This window comes from Lipotes vexillifer, unplaced genomic scaffold, assembly GCF_000442215.2.
Source record: "Lipotes vexillifer unplaced genomic scaffold, Lipotes_vexillifer_v1.1 scaffold469, whole genome shotgun sequence".
NCBI classification, from domain to species: domain Eukaryota; kingdom Metazoa; phylum Chordata; class Mammalia; order Artiodactyla; family Lipotidae; genus Lipotes; species Lipotes vexillifer.
Window position 1 is genome coordinate 3,546,464 of NW_006788006.1, and position 22,125 is coordinate 3,568,588.

General features: G+C 49.8%; 1 protein-coding gene across 1 annotated transcript in view; it reads left to right on the forward strand.

Annotated features, from left to right (window-relative positions):
• The window catches only part of UPF1 (UPF1 RNA helicase and ATPase), a 35,662-nt gene that overhangs the window by 6,282 nt on the left and 7,255 nt on the right, over nucleotides 1-22,125 (forward strand). The window contains exons 2-15 of the mRNA XM_007461110.1: nucleotides 9,769-9,911; nucleotides 11,516-11,605; nucleotides 13,915-14,082; nucleotides 14,509-14,689; nucleotides 15,815-15,976; nucleotides 16,601-16,685; nucleotides 16,869-16,967; nucleotides 17,507-17,615; nucleotides 17,787-17,946; nucleotides 18,050-18,168; nucleotides 18,630-18,794; nucleotides 18,890-19,004; nucleotides 19,617-19,760; nucleotides 20,156-20,369. Of these exons, the coding sequence (XP_007461172.1) occupies nucleotides 9,769-9,911; nucleotides 11,516-11,605; nucleotides 13,915-14,082; nucleotides 14,509-14,689; nucleotides 15,815-15,976; nucleotides 16,601-16,685; nucleotides 16,869-16,967; nucleotides 17,507-17,615; nucleotides 17,787-17,946; nucleotides 18,050-18,168; nucleotides 18,630-18,794; nucleotides 18,890-19,004; nucleotides 19,617-19,760; nucleotides 20,156-20,369 (1,954 nt within the window). The remainder of the gene's footprint in view (nucleotides 1-9,768; nucleotides 9,912-11,515; nucleotides 11,606-13,914; nucleotides 14,083-14,508; nucleotides 14,690-15,814; nucleotides 15,977-16,600; nucleotides 16,686-16,868; nucleotides 16,968-17,506; nucleotides 17,616-17,786; nucleotides 17,947-18,049; nucleotides 18,169-18,629; nucleotides 18,795-18,889; nucleotides 19,005-19,616; nucleotides 19,761-20,155; nucleotides 20,370-22,125) is intronic.

Below are 22,125 nucleotides of genomic sequence, written 5' to 3' on the forward strand. Positions count from 1 at the left end.
TGCCGGGTCCTGGGATCCCATGGCTGGCATAGGGTCCTTGTGCCTTTTTATGTGTGTTGGTCCACTAGCAGCTTGCAAGTTGGACAACTGAGCCGGGTTTCTCAGGATCCCTGCGGACTGTTGCCAGGATGGCTTCTAGACAGTACAGTTGATTTAGGCTGCCTGCTGAGCTGTGAGTAGCCCTTTGTTATGACTGAAGATAGCACCTTCCTATCTACTCTAGCTCCACGCATAGCTCAGCTGCCAGGGCTGACAGTGAACCTGGAGGGGTTGCTTGCCTCATCCCGAGGCAGAAGCCATTTGGTACAAGCTGTGCTCATCTTCCATCACTCCTTTCAAGTGCATGGCTCTGCAGAGCTAACACAGATTCCAGGCAGCCACCTTGTCTACCTGTATTGTGTAAAAATGTTTATTAGGAATTCTCTCGTGTATAAGTAGATAAAGCAAATCCTGCCCATCTGTCTTCTTGATTTGATGGTTGTGAAGATTTTCTTTTCTCTCTTTTTTCTTTTTCTTTGCTGACGTGTTTTAAAGCAAATCCAACTTGTCATTTCACTCTTCTGAGGTTGAGCCATATGAGTTAGTGATACTCAACCATTTAGACCTATGCTATTTAGAATGCATTTCTAAAAACATGAAAAGGGCATCTTTCCTTCATAGCCGTACTGCTGTGGTCAGAGAAACAGCACCAACAGTAGTTTTTCAGGATCATCTAATATTGAATACATGGGGCTTCCCTTTCTCCACAGTCAGATTATTTACCTGGTGCGGATCCCTGTGAGGTCTAGTGTTAATGTGATTGATTGTCATGTCTCCAGCCCTGCTCTTCTGGGCAGCCCCTCCCTCTTCTTCTTTTCATGCCACTGAGCCAGGATCCGGTCCAGGTCATTGTCCTGTGAGGTGTCCTGCCTTCTGGACTGAACCTCTCCTCACAGCCTGGCTTCTTACTGCAGGTGTGGGTGGATTCCATCTCAATCTGTGAGCTCCTTTGAGAGTGGCTGACCCCAGAGCTGGGCAGGCAGGGGCAGCACAAGGTGAGCTGCAGACACCCCAGACAGGTCGAGGATATTCTTGAGCTTTGAAATGAACGGCAGGGGTGGACTTGGCATTTGATCAAAACAAGGGTCTACTGAAAAGAGGGAGGCAGGTAGAACTCCTTTAACCCAAAGCTCAGGGACTGCTGTGTTGGGTGGGACCATGTGAAGTTCCCTTCATTGTAGGTCAAAAATGGTCAAATCTCAACAATTTCTTGTGGTTAAAACTAATGGATTAACGAAGGCTAAGAGATTACATCACAAATAATGTGTAATTGTTAACTGGGTCTTGGATTTAAAAAACTGTAAAGGACATTATTAGAATATTGGGAAAATGTGTCTGTGTGTATTAGATATCAGTATTATATCAGCATTATTCCTGAGTGTGATGTTTATATTGTGGTTGTGTGGAGAAAGCCCTTGTCCTGGGACCTATGATTCTGAAATGGATCAGGAACAGAAAAGTATGTGTGTGTGTGTGAACACATGTGTACATATGTGTGCAGAGCAAGAGAGGGAGAGAGCAAGTGTGGCAAAATGTGAGTGGCTGGTGGATCCAGATGGTGGGTGTGTGGGTCATTCATTCTCTGTAGTTTTGAAACTTTTTCAAAAGCTGAGGGAGAGCTGATCTTCTGTTAGCCTTTTCCTGAGGCAGGGCTCAGAGACCTGGTAGTTCCTCTCTGCCTCAGGTCACATGAGGGAAAGGCGATTTCCCACTCGCTCTTTTTTATTTAAGTTGTGGAAGAAAAGAATAAAAGATGAGTCATTTTACATCTCAACCTTTATATTTTGGATGAGAAGATATGTTCATTTAGCTAACACTGTGAGAGCCTCCTGGGGTGTGGGCTCAATTCTAGGTGCGGGGGTCAGAGCAGGGAGCAGGACCGGCAGAGCTGGCCCCACTGGTGCCCCTCAGATGGGGTCAGGGGAGGCCTCCCTAGGAGGTGCCCTGTGGACCGGGACTGAAGGACCAGGAGCCATCTGTGTAGAAGCCAGGGGGATAGTGAGTGCAAAGGCCCTGGGACATTGGCATAGTCGGGGATTGAGGGACAGGAATGTCTATTTCATGATGAGTGGTATGATGCTTATGAGGTTTGGGGTAAAAATTTATGGTCTAAAAGTTCTTACCGGCACAGTTAGTGGTAATTTTTGAACTGATGTGCTTTTCCTTTGTGGGAATGAAGTGACCTCTCTTCCTGCTGTTCTGAGGTGCACTGAGTTCTGCAGTGGGTCGTAAGAAACTCTCTGGACAGAAAACCTCTGCAAGACCTTGATCAGCTCAGCAGCTCATAGATGGACTTCAATAATGAGTGTCCAGAGCAGGGGTGGAGAGGGAACTGTTTCCTTCGCTTTCTAGACCCAGTGACATGGTGCTTGGGGATGGGCTTGGTGCCAGGGGTGCAGGGAGGACTTTCCCTTCTTGAGCCCAGCAGGACCCAGGGGTCCTGGCTGGAGGTGATGGGTTGGTAACCTCAGTCCTGTGCCAGACAAGGACACTCCCCTCCGTTCTTCCATTACGTCGCCTGGCTTGGACTGTGGGCCTTCTCTGTGCCAGGCACTCTTTAGTGCTTTAACTCATTTAATTATAGTTGCTGAGGTCAAATGTATTTTTTTTTTTTTCTTTTTTTTCTTGCGTTACGCGGGCCTCTCACTGTTGTGGCCTCTCCCATTTGCGGAGCACAGGCTCCGGACGCGTAGGCTCAGTGGCCATGGCTCACGGGCCCAGCCGCTCCACGGCATGTGGGATCTTCCCGAAACGGGGCACGAACCCGCGTCTCCTGCATCGGCAGGCGGACTCTCAAGCACTGCGCCACCAGGGAAGCCCTCAAATGTATTTTTGAAGTTAATGTTTATCTTAAACCTTTCCAGAAAGTAGAGGGAGAAACTAACAAGCCAGCTATAGAAGTCTGTGTTGTGGTCAGGTCACAGCTGGGCAGGAGTGGGGCTGGGCAGGGGTTGGACAAGTGCATGTGGTGTATAGGTGTGCATAAGTACTTGTGAGGAGGGACACACCCACGCCCCCCAGCCACAGAGCTACAGGGCCTACTGGGGAATCTGGACTCCTCTCTCTCTAGTCTCCCTGCCTTCAGTGGGGGTGAGGGGGAATCCATCTGACCTTGTGTTGTGTCGGTATTGTATTGTCTCTTGAGAGTTCCTAGAGCAGGTCCTAGAACGGACTTAGATTTCCTGCTCCTTATTAAGCCCGAAGGGGTATGAGTGATGCAGAGAAAGGTTGGTCTCTGTTAAGAGCCTCACACATTCCTGATGTGCCCTCTGCTGGTTCACTCTTCCCTCTGTGAGGGGAGATGAAGTGTGGGATCTGAGGCCTGGATGAAGCAGGAGTGGGCGGAATGAAGGCACCTGGTGTCATGCAGGTGTCCGTATTACTCCACATACTAATTTTGATGTTTCAGGAAAGTAAAGATTCACATATCACTAAGGATATTTCTTTACACATAAAAGTTTATACAACCTGATGAGACATTTTAAGAGTTCTTCTAGACTAGGAGTTAGCAAGCATTTTCTTTTTTCTTTTCTTTTTTTAATTAACCATTTTTTATTTTATTTTTTAAAATTATTTATTTATTTATTTATTTATTTAGGCATGGGCTTCTCTAAGGCATGCCATCTTAGTTGTGGTATATGGGATCTTATTTCCCTGACCAGGGATCGTGGAGTCTTAACCACTGGACCACCAGGGAAGTCCCCCAACCGTTTTTTTTTTTTTTTTTTTTTTTTTTTTTTTTTGCGGTACGCGGGCCTCCCACTGCTGTGGCCTCTCCCGTTGCAGAGCCTGGGCTCCGGACGTGCAGGCTCAGCGGCCATGGCTCACGGGCCCAGCCGCTCTGCGGCATGTGCAATCCTCCTGGACCGGGGCACGAACCCGCGTCCCCTGCATTGGCAGGCGGACTGTCAACCACTGTGCCACCCCCCAACCGTTTTTTAAATTGAGGTATAGTTAATTTACAATATTGTGTTAGTTTCAGGTATACAGCAAAATGATTCAGTTATATATATATTCTTTTTCAGATTCTTTTCCATTATAGGTTATTACAAGATATAGAATGTAGTACCCTATACTGTAGGTCCCTGTTGTTTTATCGATTTTATAGTAGCAGGGTGTATATGTCAATTTCAAACTCCTAATTAACACCCCCCCATCAGCCCCTTTGGTAACAGTAAGTTTGTTTTCTATGGTTGTGAGTCCATTTCTGTTTTGTAAATAAGTTCATTTGTTTCATTTTTTTAGATTTCGCATACAAGTGATATATGATATTTGTCTTTGTCTGACTTCACTTAATAAGTGACATCACTTAATATGATATGATATGTCCATCCATGTTGCTGCAAATGACATTATTTCATTCTTTTTTATGGCTGAGTCATATTCCATTTTATGTATATGTACCACATCTTCTTATACATTCCTCTGTCGATGGACATTTAGGCTCCTTCCATGTCTTGGCTGTTGTAAATAGTGCTGCTGTGAACATTGGGGTGCATGTACATTTCGAATTAGAATTTTCTCCAGATATATGCCCAGGAGTGGGATTGCTGGGTCATATGGTAGTTCTATTTTTAGTTTCTTTTTTTTTTTTTTTTTTTTTGCGGTACGCGGGCCTCTCACTGTTGTGGCCTCTCCTGTTGCAGAGCACAGGCTCCGGACACACAGGCTCAGCGGCCATGGCTCACGGGCCCAGCCGCTCCGCGGCATGTGGGATCTTCCCGGACCAGGGCACGAACCCATGTCCCCTGCATCAGCAGGCGGACTCTCAACCACTGCGCCACCAGGGAAGCCCTATTTTTAGTTTCTTGAGGAACCTCCATACTGTTCTCCATAGTGGCTGTACCAATTTACATTCCCACCAACAGCAAAGGAGAGTTCCTTTTTCTCCACACCCTCTCCAGCATTTATTGTTTGTAGACATTTTAATCATGGCCGTTCTGACTGGTGTGAGGTGATACCTCATAGTTTTGGCTTGCATTTCTCTAATAATTAGCAATATTGAGCATTTTGTCATGTACCTGTTGACCATCTGTATGTCTTCTTTGGAGAAATGTCAGCAAGCATTTCCTTAAAGTGCTAGGTAGTAAATGTTCTAGGCTTTGTGGGACAAGAAGCAAATACCTACTATTAGGTATTTAATCCAACCATTTAAAAACGTAAATAACATTCTGAGCCTGAGATTGTGGCCCACACCCTCTCAGCCCTCCCCTGTAGCGTGATATATGTGGCTTTTTCACTGCCATGAAGTGAAATCCAGGTACCATAATCTGGCCACACACTTTCAGAAAACAAACATGTGTGTGCTGAGGCAGTCACACTGAGAGGTGTCTTGGTCCCTTGTCGGCAGCCTCATCCCAGCATTGCCGCTGCATGTGTCAGGAGAAGTGTTGCCAAAAGGAGAGGTAACTTTTTGAAGTAGTAACTTGCTATCAAAATTTCAAACAAAGGGGACTTCCCTGGTGGTCCAGTGGGTAAGACTCCATGCTCCCAATGCAGGGGGCCCAGGTTCGATCCCTGGTCAGGGAACTAAGAGTCTGCCCGCATGCTGCAACTAAGAAGTCCGCATTCTGTAGCTAAGAAGTCTGCTTGCCGCAGCTAAGGATCCCACATGCCCACGTGCCGCAACTAAGACCGAGTGCAGCCTAAATAAATAAATAAATGTTTAAAATTTTTTCAAACAAAGCACAACAAAAAAATTTAACAACCTGATTAAAAATGGGCAAAGTACTTGACTCGACCTTTCTCCAAAGAAGATACACAAATAGCCAACAGGCATAGGAAAAGATATTTAGCATCATTATAATCCAGGTTGTGTCAATCAAAACCACAGTGAGATACCACCTCACACCCATTAGGATGGCTACTATCAACAGCCAACAGAAAAGTCACAAATGTTGGCAAGGATGTAGAGAAATTAGGACCCTTGTGCATTACTGGTGGGTGGGAATATAAAATAGTGTAGCTGCTGTGGAAAACAGTATGGCAATTCCTCAAAAAGTTAAACGTAGAATAATTATATGATTCAGCAACTTCACTTCTGGGTATATACCCCAAAGAATTGAAAACAGGGGCTTGAAGAGATACTCGTACTCCATGTTCATAGCAACATCATTCACAGCAGCCAGAAGGTGGAAGCAACCCAAGTATTCACTGACTGATGAACGGATAAACAAAATGTTGTGTGTCCATACAATGGAATATTATTCAGCCTTAAAAAGGGAGGAAATTCTGACACAGTTAGGACATAGATGAACCTTGAGCACATTATGCTAAGTGAAATAAGTCAGTCACAAAAGGGCAAATGCCGTATGATTCCACTTATGTGAGGTCCCTACAGTAGTCAAATTCATAGAAACAGAAAGTAGAATGGAGGTTGCCAGGGGCTGAGTGAGGGGGAATGGACAGTTTCAGTTTGAGAAGATGAGAAAGTTCTGGAGATGGATGGTGGTAGTGGTTGCACAACCATGTGAATGTACTTAACACCACAGAACCACTTACAATTTTTTTAAAAAGGAGATCAGGGATTTACAAAGAGGTGCTTGTGATGATGTTAATAATACTGTCTTCATTACATTAAAATCCAAAAGTTGATACTGATTTTTCATTAAAAAAAAAAAAAACTTCCCCCAAACAAAGCATACAGTCTTCTTGCATTTAACCTGATTGTTGCCTTCTGAAAAAATGTTGGGACTTCCCTGCTGGTCCAGTGGTTGAGACTTCACCTTCCAATGCAGAGGGTGTGGGCTTGATCCCTTGTTGGGGAGCTAAGATCCCACATGCCTGGTGGCCAAAAAAACAGAACATAAAACAGAAGCAATATTGTAACAAATTCAATAAAGACTTTAAAAATGGTCCACATCAAAAAAATCTTAAGAAAAAAAGATAGTATATTAAAGTGGTGGCAGACACAGTGAAATGGGGTTCTGATCTGGCTGAGACCATTACAGAGACACGTGTTCCTGTAATGGGTTCTTGGCTTCCTTGACAACCCGAATGCACCTTTAGAGTTTCTGGGATGCCCCCCACCTCAGGAGACCCGTTGTCCTTAGGCCCATATAGGTGACTGGAGCAGTGGACAGGGACTGGCCTGAGCCGACCCCACATGGTGTGGGTGTGAGTTTTGGTTTCCCAGCTCTGCGTGGCAGGCCAGTGTCTGATCCCGTCTCACAGCTCAGAGAAACCTGGTGCCTGCCCTGGGGCTCCTGTCACTCCAGAGTCTGCCCGCATGCTGCAACTAAGAAGTCCGCATTCTGTAGCTAAGAAGTCTGCTTGCCGCAGCTAAGGATCCCACATGCCCACGTGCCGCAACTAAGACCGAGTGCAGCCTAAATAAATAAATAAATGTTTAAAATTTTTTCAAACAAAGCACAACAAAAAAATTTAACAACCTGATTAAAAATGGGCAAAGTACTTGACTCGACCTTTCTCCAAAGAAGATACACAAATAGCCAACAGGCATAGGAAAAGATATTTAGCATCATTATAATCCAGGTTGTGTCAATCAAAACCACAGTGAGATACCACCTCACACCCATTAGGATGGCTACTATCAACAGCCAACAGAAAAGTCACAAATGTTGGCAAGGATGTAGAGAAATTAGGACCCTTGTGCATTACTGGTGGGTGGGAATATAAAATAGTGTAGCTGCTGTGGAAAACAGTATGGCAATTCCTCAAAAAGTTAAACGTAGAATAATTATATGATTCAGCAACTTCACTTCTGGGTATATACCCCAAAGAATTGAAAACAGGGGCTTGAAGAGATACTCGTACTCCATGTTCATAGCAACATCATTCACAGCAGCCAGAAGGTGGAAGCAACCCAAGTATTCACTGACTGATGAACGGATAAACAAAATGTTGTGTGTCCATACAATGGAATATTATTCAGCCTTAAAAAGGGAGGAAATTCTGACACAGTTAGGACATAGATGAACCTTGAGCACATTATGCTAAGTGAAATAAGTCAGTCACAAAAGGGCAAATGCCGTATGATTCCACTTATGTGAGGTCCCTACAGTAGTCAAATTCATAGAAACAGAAAGTAGAATGGAGGTTGCCAGGGGCTGAGTGAGGGGGAATGGACAGTTTCAGTTTGAGAAGATGAGAAAGTTCTGGAGATGGATGGTGGTAGTGGTTGCACAACCATGTGAATGTACTTAACACCACAGAACCACTTACAATTTTTTTAAAAAGGAGATCAGGGATTTACAAAGAGGTGCTTGTGATGATGTTAATAATACTGTCTTCATTACATTAAAATCCAAAAGTTGATACTGATTTTTCATTAAAAAAAAAAAAAACTTCCCCCAAACAAAGCATACAGTCTTCTTGCATTTAACCTGATTGTTGCCTTCTGAAAAAATGTTGGGACTTCCCTGCTGGTCCAGTGGTTGAGACTTCACCTTCCAATGCAGAGGGTGTGGGCTTGATCCCTTGTTGGGGAGCTAAGATCCCACATGCCTGGTGGCCAAAAAAACAGAACATAAAACAGAAGCAATATTGTAACAAATTCAATAAAGACTTTAAAAATGGTCCACATCAAAAAAATCTTAAGAAAAAAAGATAGTATATTAAAGTGGTGGCAGACACAGTGAAATGGGGTTCTGATCTGGCTGAGACCATTACAGAGACACGTGTTCCTGTAATGGGTTCTTGGCTTCCTTGACAACCCGAATGCACCTTTAGAGTTTCTGGGATGCCCCCCACCTCAGGAGACCCGTTGTCCTTAGGCCCATATAGGTGACTGGAGCAGTGGACAGGGACTGGCCTGAGCCGACCCCACATGGTGTGGGTGTGAGTTTTGGTTTCCCAGCTCTGCGTGGCAGGCCAGTGTCTGATCCCGTCTCACAGCTCAGAGAAACCTGGTGCCTGCCCTGGGGCTCCTGTCACTCCTTCCCGTCTTTCAACACATGATGCTTCCACTGCTTGACCCAGCCTTGTGTGGGCTGTGGCCCGTGGGGACCATGATGGGGACTGTTGGCTGCTGTCTGAGGAGGCAGTTCCTAGGGGGGCAGCATTAGGAGCACCTGTTTCCCTCGGACAAGCTGAGTCTGTGCACTCGTGAATGGATGTGTGAGCTCAGCAGAGTTGCCTGTGAAATTCATCGCTTAGTTATTTAAAGTTGCCTATTTGTATGTTTTTGCTGTTATGACATATAAAGTGTACATTTAGTAAGATTGTGTCCTGAAACTGGAAGATTATCCTAACATTCAATTTCTAATTCATAATTAAGAAGGGCTGCCTTCTGGAGAGGGGAACTGACAGTGAAGGAAGTATGTGGACTAACGAGAGAACTGCATTCCCACATCTGCAGGGGTCACAACCTTTACTTCTGGTGCTTAGGCTTTGAAGGAGGAGGACCCTTGTGCAGCTGTCCACAGGGGGGGACCATATCTGGTTTGTAAAAAGTCATCTTGCTTCTTGTGGCCCTCAGCTTCCTGCTTGTAGTCATGGCGCTATGGCTAGATGGGGTTGGGCCTGGGTGTGCAGGTGGCAGGGCGGATGACCTCAGCCACCTGTGCCCTGTTTTTGGCCAGGTAGGTTTGATAGGGAAGAGGAGAGTATGAAAAGTTAAATCAGAAGACGCTGAACTGTTGCACAGTAGAGAGCAGGCCAGTGCTTCATGGGAAGGTTGCCATGACTGCTCGTATGGGGAGAAGCCACGTGCCTGGGCTGAGGCCCGGAAGCTGCAGTCTTTCACGGTGACGCTGCCTTCTGCCATAGGTCGGTGGACCTGAGGGCATCCTGCAGAACGGGGCCGTGGATGACAGCGTGGCCAAGACTAGCCAGTTGTTGGCCGAGTTGAACTTCGAAGAAGATGAGGAAGATACCTATTACACGAAGGATCTCCCCATACATGCCTGCAGGTGAGCACCTTCAGCGGAGGAGAGGACTCGCCCCCCAGGGCATCCACATTCTGTATGCATTTGCTGACTTTACAGAGGCCTCTCTAAGACCATGGACTGTGACACTTGGAAACACTGTCCTTGGGAATAAGGAGGTTGCTCAAGCCTTTGTACACACATAAGTCCTTATTACTGGGCAGGCGAATGGGATCAGCACCCTCTGTCATCCCTGATTCTCCCAGCTGGAGGGGGAAAGGTTCCCCTTCTCTGCCTTCCTCAGGCCCTTGGGTTGTTACCCGGTACCTGCCCCACTCACTTATCAGAAAGAACTCATCACATGGGGTGAGCATTTGGAGGGTGAATAGAGCAGCTAAGATTTCTCTTACAAAGAGATTACTGTAGGCTTCTTTAAAACATCTGCCTCCTCGTTGCATTGAAGATTCCTGAAAAATTGGAAGTGAGTAGTCAGTGGCTAGACCTGCGTGTTGACCAAATTTGGAATTCTTATCTAGAGGAGGACCCACCCCTTGTGTTTGGACTTACTCTTGCTTTTTTGTTACACGCACATGAGGAAATTGAGACCAAAAGAGGTGAAATGATCTTGCTCAGGGCACCCCGCCAGGCAGGGCAGTGGGCCTGGGCCTCTACTCAGCTCTGCCTGCCCCCTGGGCACGCTGCCCCTCTGAGGTCTGCAGCCATCACAGGACAGAGGGCCGCTCTTTTCCCTGCTTGGTGGGCACACTTTTTTACTTTGTTGGCTCTTTGTTCACTCTCATTTACAGTACATTTTTACATATGTATTCGCGTTCCTGTTATGTACCAAATGTGCCTGTGAAGTGGTCCTGGTGAAGCTGCAGGTCGTTAAAGTCTGCACACCCCCTCGCACTCCTGCCGTCCGTGGGGAGTGGAACAGGGAGAGCCCCCTGGCGTGAGGCGTTGCAGGGAAGGTTCTTGGCCAGAGGACATTCTCGTTTGAGACTTGAGTCTTGGCTTCATCCACATACAGAACTCTGTGGAGAGCCAATATTTTTGTTTTTGGTGTGTTGATTTTCAGAAAAGGGAGGCCAGGGGGCTCTCCCTAGGTGCTCCTTGTGAGCTGAGCTCAGTCTGTACCCCAGGACCCTCCGCTGCTGGGTTGAGGTGAGTGTTCCCAGGAGCAGGGCGCCCTCTGCTGGAGCATGGGAGGCACTGTGAACGCAGCGTGGTCTCAGCTTACCTTCTGTGTGCCCAGAGCTAGGGATGCCGATTTCTCTGCTTATAAGTCACGGTTCCTGAAACTTGAGGCCAAGGGGAGTGACTAGGTCACCTTGGGGGTTTTAGGACTCCGTTGTTGGGCTCACCTGGCACCTTGCACTGCTCTCACCACCCGCCCCCACCTCACCCTGCAAGGGGCTTTGCTGCTGTCTGAGGAGTCTCCACAGCACCCCTAAACCCTTCCCTGCGTTCACAGGGTCAGGAAGCCTCTGCAGTTAACTGATTGGATTTTGCTAGTGGGATCGTTGGTTTGAGTATGTGTTTAATGAAAAACTTAAAAATGTTGTAAGAGGAAAGAATTTTACATCCTGCCAAATTAAAACCAGAGAGTGGTCTTCTAGCTTTAACTGTTGATGTTTTGACTTTTTTAGTTACTGCGGAATACACGATCCTGCTTGCGTGGTTTACTGTAATACCAGCAAGAAGTGGTTCTGTAATGGACGTGGAAATACTTCTGGCAGGTAGATAATCAAGCCGCGCATGTGTCTTTAATCAGTGCTGTGCTCAGATTTGTGTGTAAATTATGGAAATGTTGAAGCGAAGCACAATATAAAATCACGCTAACAAACCTGGTTTTTTCCCTCCTCTGTGACTGGTTTAACTTGAAACAGATGGTGGTGTGTGAATGCCTTAATGTATTTACCCTTGATTTATTCTCTGTGGTTCTTTTTATTATGCAAGTAGGGTTGGCTTAATTCTCTTTCCCAGTTTTTATTTATATTTTTCTGCAAGATGAGCTCCTGGCACGCCCGTTCATCTTCATTACTGGGTGCCTGGGGAGGATGTTCCCAAGACAGTAATGGGCATCCATGGGAGCCGCTTCCTGAGAAGGCTCCCTCTGGCCTTAGCTCATCAGAGCAAGTCCTGAGGCTAATATGGGCCAGATCCTGAATCATCAGATTAAATTAAGTTCACTTGACCGTCGGCTCTGGGCTTCCCTTCCTGCTGTTGATCAGCAGCAGCTGTGACTAGGTCCCTTGTTTTGTGTCTGGGGTGAGACCCGCATTGTGAGGGTGCTTGGATTCCAGGGGAGAGTCCGTTTGGCTAAGCTCGAGTGGTGAGACTCCTCAGCCTCCACCACTGGCATGGGTCTGGTCTTGGTGGCTCCTCCAAGGCTGCCATTGATGTGCAGCGACTCACTCCATTACCACAGGGAAGCAGAGCAGAGTCTCCGTGGGGCAGGGATCCAGGTTGCCTGCAAGAAAGCGGCATCTTCCTCTGAGGTTCATGTTTTATAGAAATAAAGTGACAGAATTCCGTAGGCAGCTTTATTTGCACAGAGCCTGTACCCTTCCTGTGCCTTTGGCAGCTGTGGCTGAGGACACAGAATGGTCAGATCTCGTGTCACCTTGGAGTTAGTAATGCGAATTGTGGGGTTCTGAGTGAGGCAAGAAAGGGAGCTGATGTTTTTTAGAGATTTGAAGGGAAAAGCATCTTCAGGATAACCAGAAGAGACTGGTATACCATTTTCCGAACTTTCTGGGTAATTATAAGTGTTACCGTGTTCGCATTAGTTCCTCTCCTGCAGGAAAAGCAGTTAAATAAAACTTGCCTTGGCTGGCAACCCCAGCTTCCAGTCAGCAGAGCCAAGATCAGGGAAGTGAGCGGAGGGCCTCTAAGAGAAAACAGACTCCGCCCGCCAGATTGTGTGTTCTGTGCAAGGTCAGACTGTGAAGGTGATGGGACAGCCACTCGCCTTCAAGAAGCTGCCAGTGTAATGGAGTGAGGTGGGCCTAGAAAAGACAAGAGGAAATCACTGATCCTGGTAGAAGGCCCAGGGGTGGGGGGAGGGGGTGGCTTTGGAAGTACGGAGAGCAGTCATGATTAGTTAGGTAATCTGACAGTCTTCGTGGGGCCAGAGAGGATTAGGATGTTGGCATCTGAGCCAAAGCTTGAACAGGAGGGGTTTCCCAAGGTGAAGTGAGGGCAGCAGCAGGGAAGGCTGGAGGCTTGGCAGGCATGCTCAGCGTGTGACAAACCTGCAGCCAGGCTGCAGATCGCTGCGGGGGCTGGGAGGGCTTGAGGCAGAACCGTGCACCACCCGTGGGCCCTGAATGAGGCTGGCGTGGCGGAGGGTAGAGTTCTGTGGCTGGGGCACTCAGGCCCTGGTTTAGGTGAGCCGTGTCCCGGAAATGAGAAAGGCGTCAGAGCCCTGGCCACGCGCAGCAAGGAAAGAGCTGAGGCGGCGGGGCTTTCAGACCATTCAGGGCTGGCCCTGTGCTTCCGGAGAGTAGCCCTGAGCCCCACTACTCGGTATTTTTTTACTGTCCTCAGGTTTCAAATACATTTGGTTATCGGGTTTCCTGGCCTGCAGCAAATGAGGAGGGGTGCCTGGAAGCAGGCACAGGGGCCATGAGAAGTGACTTTGAAAGGAGCAGGAGAGAAACTACAACGAGCAAAGAGGAGCAGTGAAAGGGGCGAGCCTCCTGCCTCTCCAGGACAGCAGCCTTGGCCCCAGCGTTAGATTCACTTAGCTCCAATAAGTTGGATTTAAGAAAGCGGGAACTGGGGGGGAGAGAAAAAAGCAGGAACTGTGTGAAACGTGTTAGGAAAGTTTTCCTTAAAAATGGTTCAAGTCGGATTGATTTTTGTGCTCCGTGGGGAGCCAGTTCAGGGGCGGGCTGGTCCCCCGGGATGCCAGATGGATGAGGTGTGACCACTCCTGCTAATGGACCGTGAACGGTACCGGAACTTTTAACGGAGCTCGAAAATTGGAAGTGGTGAAAAGCCAAACTTTGGGTGTTAACTATTTATCATTTCCTGGTTTCAGCCACATTGTAAATCACCTCGTGAGGGCAAAATGCAAAGAGGTGACTCTGCACAAGGATGGGCCCCTGGGGGAGACGGTTCTGGAGTGTTATAACTGCGGCTGCCGCAACGTCTTCCTCCTCGGCTTCATCCCTGCGAAGGCTGACTCGGTTGTGGTGCTGCTATGCAGGTGAGGGCGGGGCCGCGATTTCCCTGGGGGACTGCCTTTCAGCCCCAGTCATCTTCCCCAAAGACTCAGCCACTCCATGGCTCTGACTCCGTGGAGCTTTAAAATAGTTTCTGCCGACTGACGAGGTGTAAGGAGGTTCGGGGGGCTGGGGCTTGTTAGAGAGCTGGGAATGTTAAGTAACCCTTTTGGGGTGTGTTCTGGTTAAATCATGAAAACAATTCTGTAAAAGCAAAGTCTCTTCTGAGTTTTAAGAGTTCAGAGCTCAAGTGTGTGGGGACAAGCAATTTATTCCTAACAATTTAAAGGTAATGTGCTCATACAGTAAAATGTAGGGAAGACGCCCCTTTGAGATTAAAGGCAGTAAGCCTTTGGGGGGGCTAGAGTTCATCCTCACCTGGGCTCTCCCCGCCCTTGGGGCTTCTGCAGGCAGCCCTGTGCCAGTCAGAGCAGCCTCAAGGACATTAACTGGGACAGCTCGCAGTGGCAGCCCCTGATCCAGGACCGTTGCTTCCTGTCCTGGCTGGTCAAGATCCCTTCTGAGCAGGAGCAGCTGCGGGCGCGGCAGATCACCGCCCAGCAGATCAACAAGCTGGAGGAGCTCTGGAAGGTGAGGGCCTGCTGGGAATGCACACCCATCTCAGCACCAAGTGTTGGGGGGGGTGGAGAGGGGAGCTGGGGGTGGTGTCTCAGAAACAGGAGGTTCCGGAAGGAGCTCGAGGGGGACTCTGCAGCCTCTACCTGGAGTGGCCCCTCGAGCTCCTTCTGGAAGCAGGACCGAGGGCGCCACGGGTACCTCCCGCCAGGCCTCTGGGAAAGGAAAGCTCCGGCTGTTGGAATTTTTCTCTTGCTGAGGGCAAGGGTAGGTGGTGGGAAGGAAGTGGTTGGGAACTGGCCATTGGTGACTGTGTGTGGACATGTCAGGAAGAGCCGGGCCTGAGTAGACAGACAGGACTGCAGGTGTACTCCATAAAACCTGGTCGGGCCTGTGACGCATCGGAGCCAGGGCGACCGACACCAGGCTGGGGGCGCGCAGGATTCCTGCCCTGCCCACAGACCGTTTCTCCAGGGAAGCCCATCTCTGGTTCTGGCTGTTTATATTTTATGATAAAGTTGTAGTAACTAGGCTAGAAATTTTAATTAGGCACCCATATAGTCAAAGATGTGAATTTATCTTCAAGTGCAAGTCAAAATATTTTTGAAGGACAGTCCAGCAAGGAATCTTTCCACCTTGATTTTCAAGTTGCCACAATTATTTCACTGTTCCTGTTTGTATCCAGACAGCCCACATACTGTTTTGTCCCTGCCAAGGACGTGTGCGTTGCTCCTGTTGGTGCAGCATAGGATCAGGAGGAAATGGGGAGGTGGGCCTTCCTTTCTGTTTACACAGCCAGGGAAGCCAGTAATCTTTCTGGCAGCCAGGAAGAAGTGTAATCTCTCCCAGGTCAGGGGTTAGGCCTTTGTTGGAGAATGCAGCCATCTGATGGTATAGGTGTGTCAGGGCTGTGTACCTGGGGTGTCCACCTTTGTGTGCCACGTGGACTTCCTGATATGAGGGCTCTCCTTATGGAGTGGACACCACCGACCACCGGGTGCCCTTCTCCGCATCAGCCCAACATCAGCTCGTTCTGAGAAATGGTGGGTGTGACTGTGCCTCTGTTGACTGGGGAGCTCGCATATAGTTCATTTTAGAGGTGAGAACAGGGAAGAACGTGGTGCCGTTCTTGTCCTCTAGGAAAATCCTTCTGCCACCTTGGAGGACCTCGAGAAGCCGGGAGTGGATGAGGAGCCGCAGCATGTCCTCCTGCGGTATGAGGATGCCTACCAGTACCAGAACATTTTCGGTCCTCTGGTCAAGCTGGAGGCTGACTACGATAAGAAACTGAAAGAGTCGCAGGTGATGTGTGTGCAGGAGGGTTTGGTCATTTTAACAAAGCATCTCTCCTAAGGTCTGGGGAGGGTGGTTTTCTCTGCAGACTGCAAATGCTGACGTGGGCCGAGGCCCAGCCCCTGAGAGACAGAACCGTGGATTGAGGACAGGCCTGTGGGCAGACGCCCCATCACTCAAAGCCAGACACCCGCCTGGGTGTTTTCTGATTTTAAATCCAACAAAAATTCCTTACAGTTGGGTTTGTAGCCTTTGCCACAGCCATGAGAGTCAGACCTCAGGAGCCCACAGCACACTGAGGACACTCCTTGTGCCCGTTCCTTGGAGACTGTGCATAGGAAGCAGGAGCCCTGAGACTCACGAGATGTGTCCTCGGCCGTCGGCTTCCTTCTCTCCCTCCGCAGCCCACAGAGAAGCCGCCTCCAAGAGCAGACATCATGTGGGGGTCTCCTGGTCGTCCTGCGCAGGTTTCGGGGTCCTAATGACTTCTCTCTTGGATGTGCCCTTGTTGGTGTTTCAGGCTGTCCGGTGCTGCTCGCCATAGGGCACGCACCTGTGGAAACGCAGTCACAAGGAGTCCAGGCCTGTGTCTGTGTTGCAGGCTAACAGGGCTCTTATTTTTTATGTGCTCAGACTCAAGATAACATCACGGTCAGGTGGGACCTGGGCCTTAACAAGAAGAGAATCGCCTACTTCACTTTGCCCAAGACTGACTCTGGTAATGAGGATTTAGTCATAATTTGGTTAAGAGGTGATTTTAAGTTTTAAAATATTTGTGACCATAAGTAGCATAAAATTCCTAGTTTCACCCTTGTAAAGTGTCCCTTAATTTGAACTCTTCATGGTAGCGTCTGTGGCACATGTGAAAACTCTAACTTTCTTGCTGTCTTTTCCCTGTAAGACATGCGGCTCATGCAAGGGGATGAGATATGCCTGCGGTACAAAGGGGACCTGGCGCCCCTATGGAAAGGGATCGGCCACGTCATCAAGGTCCCTGATAGTATCCTTTGTGTAAAGAAGGGCTGGCACAGGCACTGTCTGCCCAAGTCTCTGACGAGCTTGTCCTGAGCTCGTCCTGAGTGACCCGTGGGGGTCACTGCTGAGAGCAGCCTCGGGGCCTCAGGTGGAGGAAAGGGTGTGTACAGCTGCGGCTGCAACTCCCTTTCTTCAGGTGTCCTGAGGGGGCACCGTTTCTATAAAACTGATGAAGAGAGCTGCTTAGGCAGAAGCCAGGGTGCTCCGAGCTATGTGCCTGAGGGCTCTGCGGAAATTCACAGTCAGGGCCTGGAACTTGGGCCCTGGGCTTGGCTGCTCCGTGCTGGCTGCTGGCTGCTGGCTGCTGCCCCAGGGCTCACGAGGAGGAGGACAGTGCTGGCTGCGCTGGCCCCGCACATGGTGGGCAGAATCTGTCACTGAGAACATGGGTCTCTGGCTGCGTTTTCTGTCTTTGGTGCAGAGGAGGGTCTGTCTCTTCAGTAACAGAGTGAGGTCTCCTCAGAAAGGCTTTTGACCAGGATGAGACTTAACTCGGCGGCATAGATTATGGCGATGAGATCGCTATTGAGCTTCGGAGCAGTGTGGGTGCACCCGTGGAGGTGACTCACAACTTCCAGGTGGATTTCGTGTGGAAGTCAACCTCATTCGACAGGTATGTCTGCCTCCTTCCCAGCCTCCGCTTCCCTGCATCTACTTGGCGGTCACCTGCCGTTGGCGTGCCTGCTGCCTCCGGCGTCTCCGTGCTTCTCCTCGTCACAGAGGGGCAGGTCTGCACAGCAGCTCCACGGTGGTGCGTGCCACTGACCTGGAGCTTTCCCTTCAGGATGCAGAGTGCGTTGAAAACCTTTGCTGTGGACGAGACCTCCGTGTCGGGCTACATCTACCACAAACTTCTCGGCCACGAAGTGGAGGATGTGATCATCAAGTGCCAGCTGCCCAAGCGCTTCACGGCGCAGGGGCTCCCTGACCTCAACCACTCTCAGGTTCTCACCCACCCCGGGGGCAGGAGGGTCCCAGACTGCAGAGCCTGCCTGGTGGGCGGCCCTCCGCCGTGTCTACACCCCTAACGGCCACTTGTATCTGAAGGTTTACGCCGTGAAGACTGTGCTGCAGAGACCACTGAGTCTGATCCAGGGCCCACCGGGCACAGGAAAGACGGTGACCTCAGCCACCATTGTCTACCACCTGGCTCGGCAAGGCAATGGGTAGGGCTCTGCACAGCCCAAGTGGGGGAGAGAGGGAGGCCTGTCTTCCAGGAGGCTTTGGGGCCCAGGGTGTCTGGCATGCTGCATTCTATGCCGTTTGTATTAGATCTGGCCTTTGTGGTTGCTTTTAACAAGCAAACCTGCCATTCTTGTAAAGGCCGTAGTGGGTAGGTTCATCCTGGGTTGTGTTGTGCCTGCGTGCACCTTGGAGCTTTGAGAGACTTTACAGTGCAAACGGGAGGTGAGGATTTTGGACTCGAGTGTTAGCGGTGGGTTGCATGAGTAGAGTGAAGATCAGGAAGCTCCAGACCATCTGGCTCTTAGCTCCTTCAGCATCGTGTCACTCCTGGTTTTCGTCTTAGAGCTTGAGCTGGCTCTACTGCCTATGATTCAAAACAACAGTGTTGGCTAATTAGACTTTCTCTGGGCGAGCACTGACATTTGCTCACACTGTGTTGAAGGCCCGTGCTTGTCTGTGCTCCAAGCAACATAGCCGTGGATCAGCTGACTGAGAAGATCCACCAGACTGGGCTGAAAGTCGTGCGGCTCTGTGCCAAGAGCCGAGAGGCCATCGATTCCCCGGTGTCGTTCTTGGCCCTGCACAACCAGATCAGGAACATGGACAGGTGGGTGTCGGGTAGCCGGCCTTAAGCGAGGTGTGTCTCCCCTGGGCAGGCCCTGGCGGCACACGCCTCCCTCTCATGTGCCCCTGTGTCTGCAGCATGCCGGAGCTCCAGAAGCTGCAGCAGCTGAAGGATGAGACTGGCGAGCTGTCGTCTGCGGACGAAAAGCGGTACCGGGCCCTGAAGCGCACTGCCGAGCGGGAGCTGCTTATGGTGAACTCACCTGCCCTGCTGCCTGGGGAACTGGCCTGTGCCTTTGGGCGTTTGTCTTGTTCACTTGGGCCAAAGGACCTGCTTGGATACGTTAAGTCCACGATGGCACCTTTAGTTAGTTTGTTCTGTTGCATTTGAGGAGAGAACTCTGATACCCTCCTCTGTATGCTTTTTCTGAGATCACACAGAGACATCTTGTTGAGGTAGATTCCACTTCCCGCCAGCCTCCCTGCTGCTGGGATCTTGGGAACCTGGTCTGTACCCGCGGTGGGGCAGGGGGCAGGTCTGGAGCGCCGTCTCCTGCTCTTTGCTGATGAACCAACCAAAAGTGGATCTCAGCCTGAGCATGGTGTCCTTGGCTTAGCGCTGCCCCTCAGAGGCTGTCTCAAGGCGCCAAGCTCTTTCTTAGGAGTGAAGCCCAACCACTTAGGATCTCGAAAGTTAGGGTCATTGCACCCTGGACAGATGTTGTCAGGGAGGGACCACTTATTTCCATAGTTGTTGAGGAGGGCGTGGACCGGAGCGGTGTCTGTGTCCCGTCCTGCCTGCTTTGGGGATCTGGGAACATTGACCGTGCAGGTGCCCTGATTCCTGGCGCACTCTCTTTCCCAGAATGCAGATGTCATCTGCTGCACGTGTGTGGGCGCCGGAGACCCGAGGCTCGCCAAGATGCAGTTCCGATCCATTTTAATCGACGAGAGCACCCAGGCCACCGAGCCAGAGTGCATGGTCCCTGTGGTCCTTGGAGCCAAGCAGGTGGGCCACAGCCCATCCATTATAGTCTTGTTTGAAAATTGGTGTGCATTCTCTCTTGTTCCAGTTCTCTGTAATTCTTAGTGCTGGGGGTTTGTTTTTAAGTGTCCTGTGGTGCTGTTTGATGCCCTGCCAGAGCACAGAGGGATGCACAGCAGGCCCTTTGAGGGGGTCTTCGAAGGGTGGACTTGGCACAGAGTGCCTTTGTGTGGGTTCTGAGTGCAAGTTTGCATGTTCCATGTATGTGGTGGGCAGTTTTCCCGCCCCCAGTCCATATCTTGCCACTTGAATTCACATAGCCGGGTGGTTGTATGGACCCTGGCCCTCTTAGTCCCCTGAGTGGACGTCTAGGCTGTTCCATGCTTGAGCTTCTTACCTGTGTGGGCCTTTCACCACAGCTGATCCTCGTGGGCGACCACTGCCAGCTGGGCCCCGTGGTGATGTGCAAGAAGGCGGCCAAGGCCGGGCTGTCCCAGTCGCTCTTTGAGCGCCTGGTGGTGCTGGGCATCCGTCCCATCCGCCTCCAGGTCCAGTATCGGATGCATCCTGCGCTCAGTGCCTTCCCATCCAACATCTTCTATGAGGGCTCTCTTCAGAATGGTGTCACCGCAGGTAATACTCGGCCCAGAGTGGGGGGCCTGGGGAGGCAATACCTCCTGTCACTTCCTTCTTAAGTGGCCTTACGTGGTGACTGCTTGTGGGTAGGGGACGCCTCAGAGAGATGCAGTGGTCAGTGGGACAGAAAGTGCACTCTGGGACATTCTCGGGGTGTGGGCAAGGGGGAGCCCGCGTCATCATAAAATTCAGAGTCACTATGTGAGAATTCCCACCATTGGCGCATCACACACAACACACACAAGAGCGGGTGGCAGAGCTGACTGCCTGTCCCGCTCCTTCCTCTATCGGTGGTTCTCAAAGTCCGGGCCCTGGGGGTCTCAAAGACCTCTGCACGACCAAGGCCAGACTACTTCTGTAGTAACACTGGGACATCGTGCGCCTTTTGGCTGTGCTGACACTTGCGCTAATGGCGCAGAAGCCTCAGCATGAGTCAGTGGTGCGACCAGGCTGCTGTGTGTCGTCACCACCACACACCTGTGGCAGGCACCAGCCTGGGTACACAAGCAAAGAGTACTCAGTTTACTAATCCCTGAGTGCATGTGCACGTTCTTGTGATTCTGTGTGTGATGGGAGAGGACGTTCTCCTAAGAAACTTGGCAGGGGTGTGAGGTGCTTGAAGGAAGGACTCACACACTGGTTACACAGACTGGGGTATTTAGCAGGCGTTTTCCCAAAAGTGACCAAAGTGAGCCTGTGGCTTCAAGGAAAATAACTGAGAATATTCATCACCAGTGATAAAATCTGAGAATTCACACCAAAATTAGAATTTTAGAAAACCCATGTCCCCTAGCATAAGCTGATCAAGTCTTCCCAGTGCTGACTGGATTTTCTGACGAGCTCTTTGGTGGTGACAGATGTCAGGTGCGTCAGCCTTTGGAAGCTCTGCCTGACGGGGTGAGCAGGCACTTGCCATTCCAGTGGCCAGCAAGGGTGCTCCCAAGTCACTGGGGGGGTCAGAGGCCATGCAGGTGCAGGGCAGAGTAGAAAGGCCTTTGTCACTGACCTGCAGGGTGACCTCCCATCCAGCTTTCCTGTAGAATCGGGCAGAATTCCACAGTAGCAGGAAAGGTCATAAAACACGCTTCCCTTTTCCAACCACGTGCATCTGTGACCATCCCCACATGCTGCAAGGGCTCATGGGAGACTGGGAACAGGAGTAGAGTAAGCCAGATAGTGAAGTGAGTTGCGAAAATTTGCTGAATATATATTTTAGTGGAAAATACAGTTATTTTTCATAAAAAATATTTGTAAGTTAATATGTTTATCTTTAAATGAATTTTAAAATATTTTAGATTTCTGGGTTTTAAAATACAATAAATATCAATAGATGTAATCCATAAAAACAATAGCTGTCTGAACTCAACTTTTCAGAGTGTAAAGGGGTTCTGAGAGCAGCATTCATTCGAGAACCAGTTAGTGTCTCATTAATGCCAACAGCCCACCACGTCGGCCTTGTTTAGCCCACATTATAGGTGAGGAGACTGAGGCCGAAAGTGTGCGTGCCTGGCCAGGGCCCCATGGCTGCTGTGCAATGCAGTCTTGACACTTAGAACGCTTCTGGTCTGTTGGGTGGTGGGGCTAGAAAAGGCCAGGCCATGAGGAGGTTGTTTGTGATTCTCTGACGCGGTTGACACTTGTTGGGAAAGCCACCACGTAACCGTGATTCACACCCTTGCCCACCTTGCTCCACCTACCTCCACGGCGTCGGCTCCGTAGGGCAGGGGTTGGTGGTGGTGGTTCACTGCTGAAC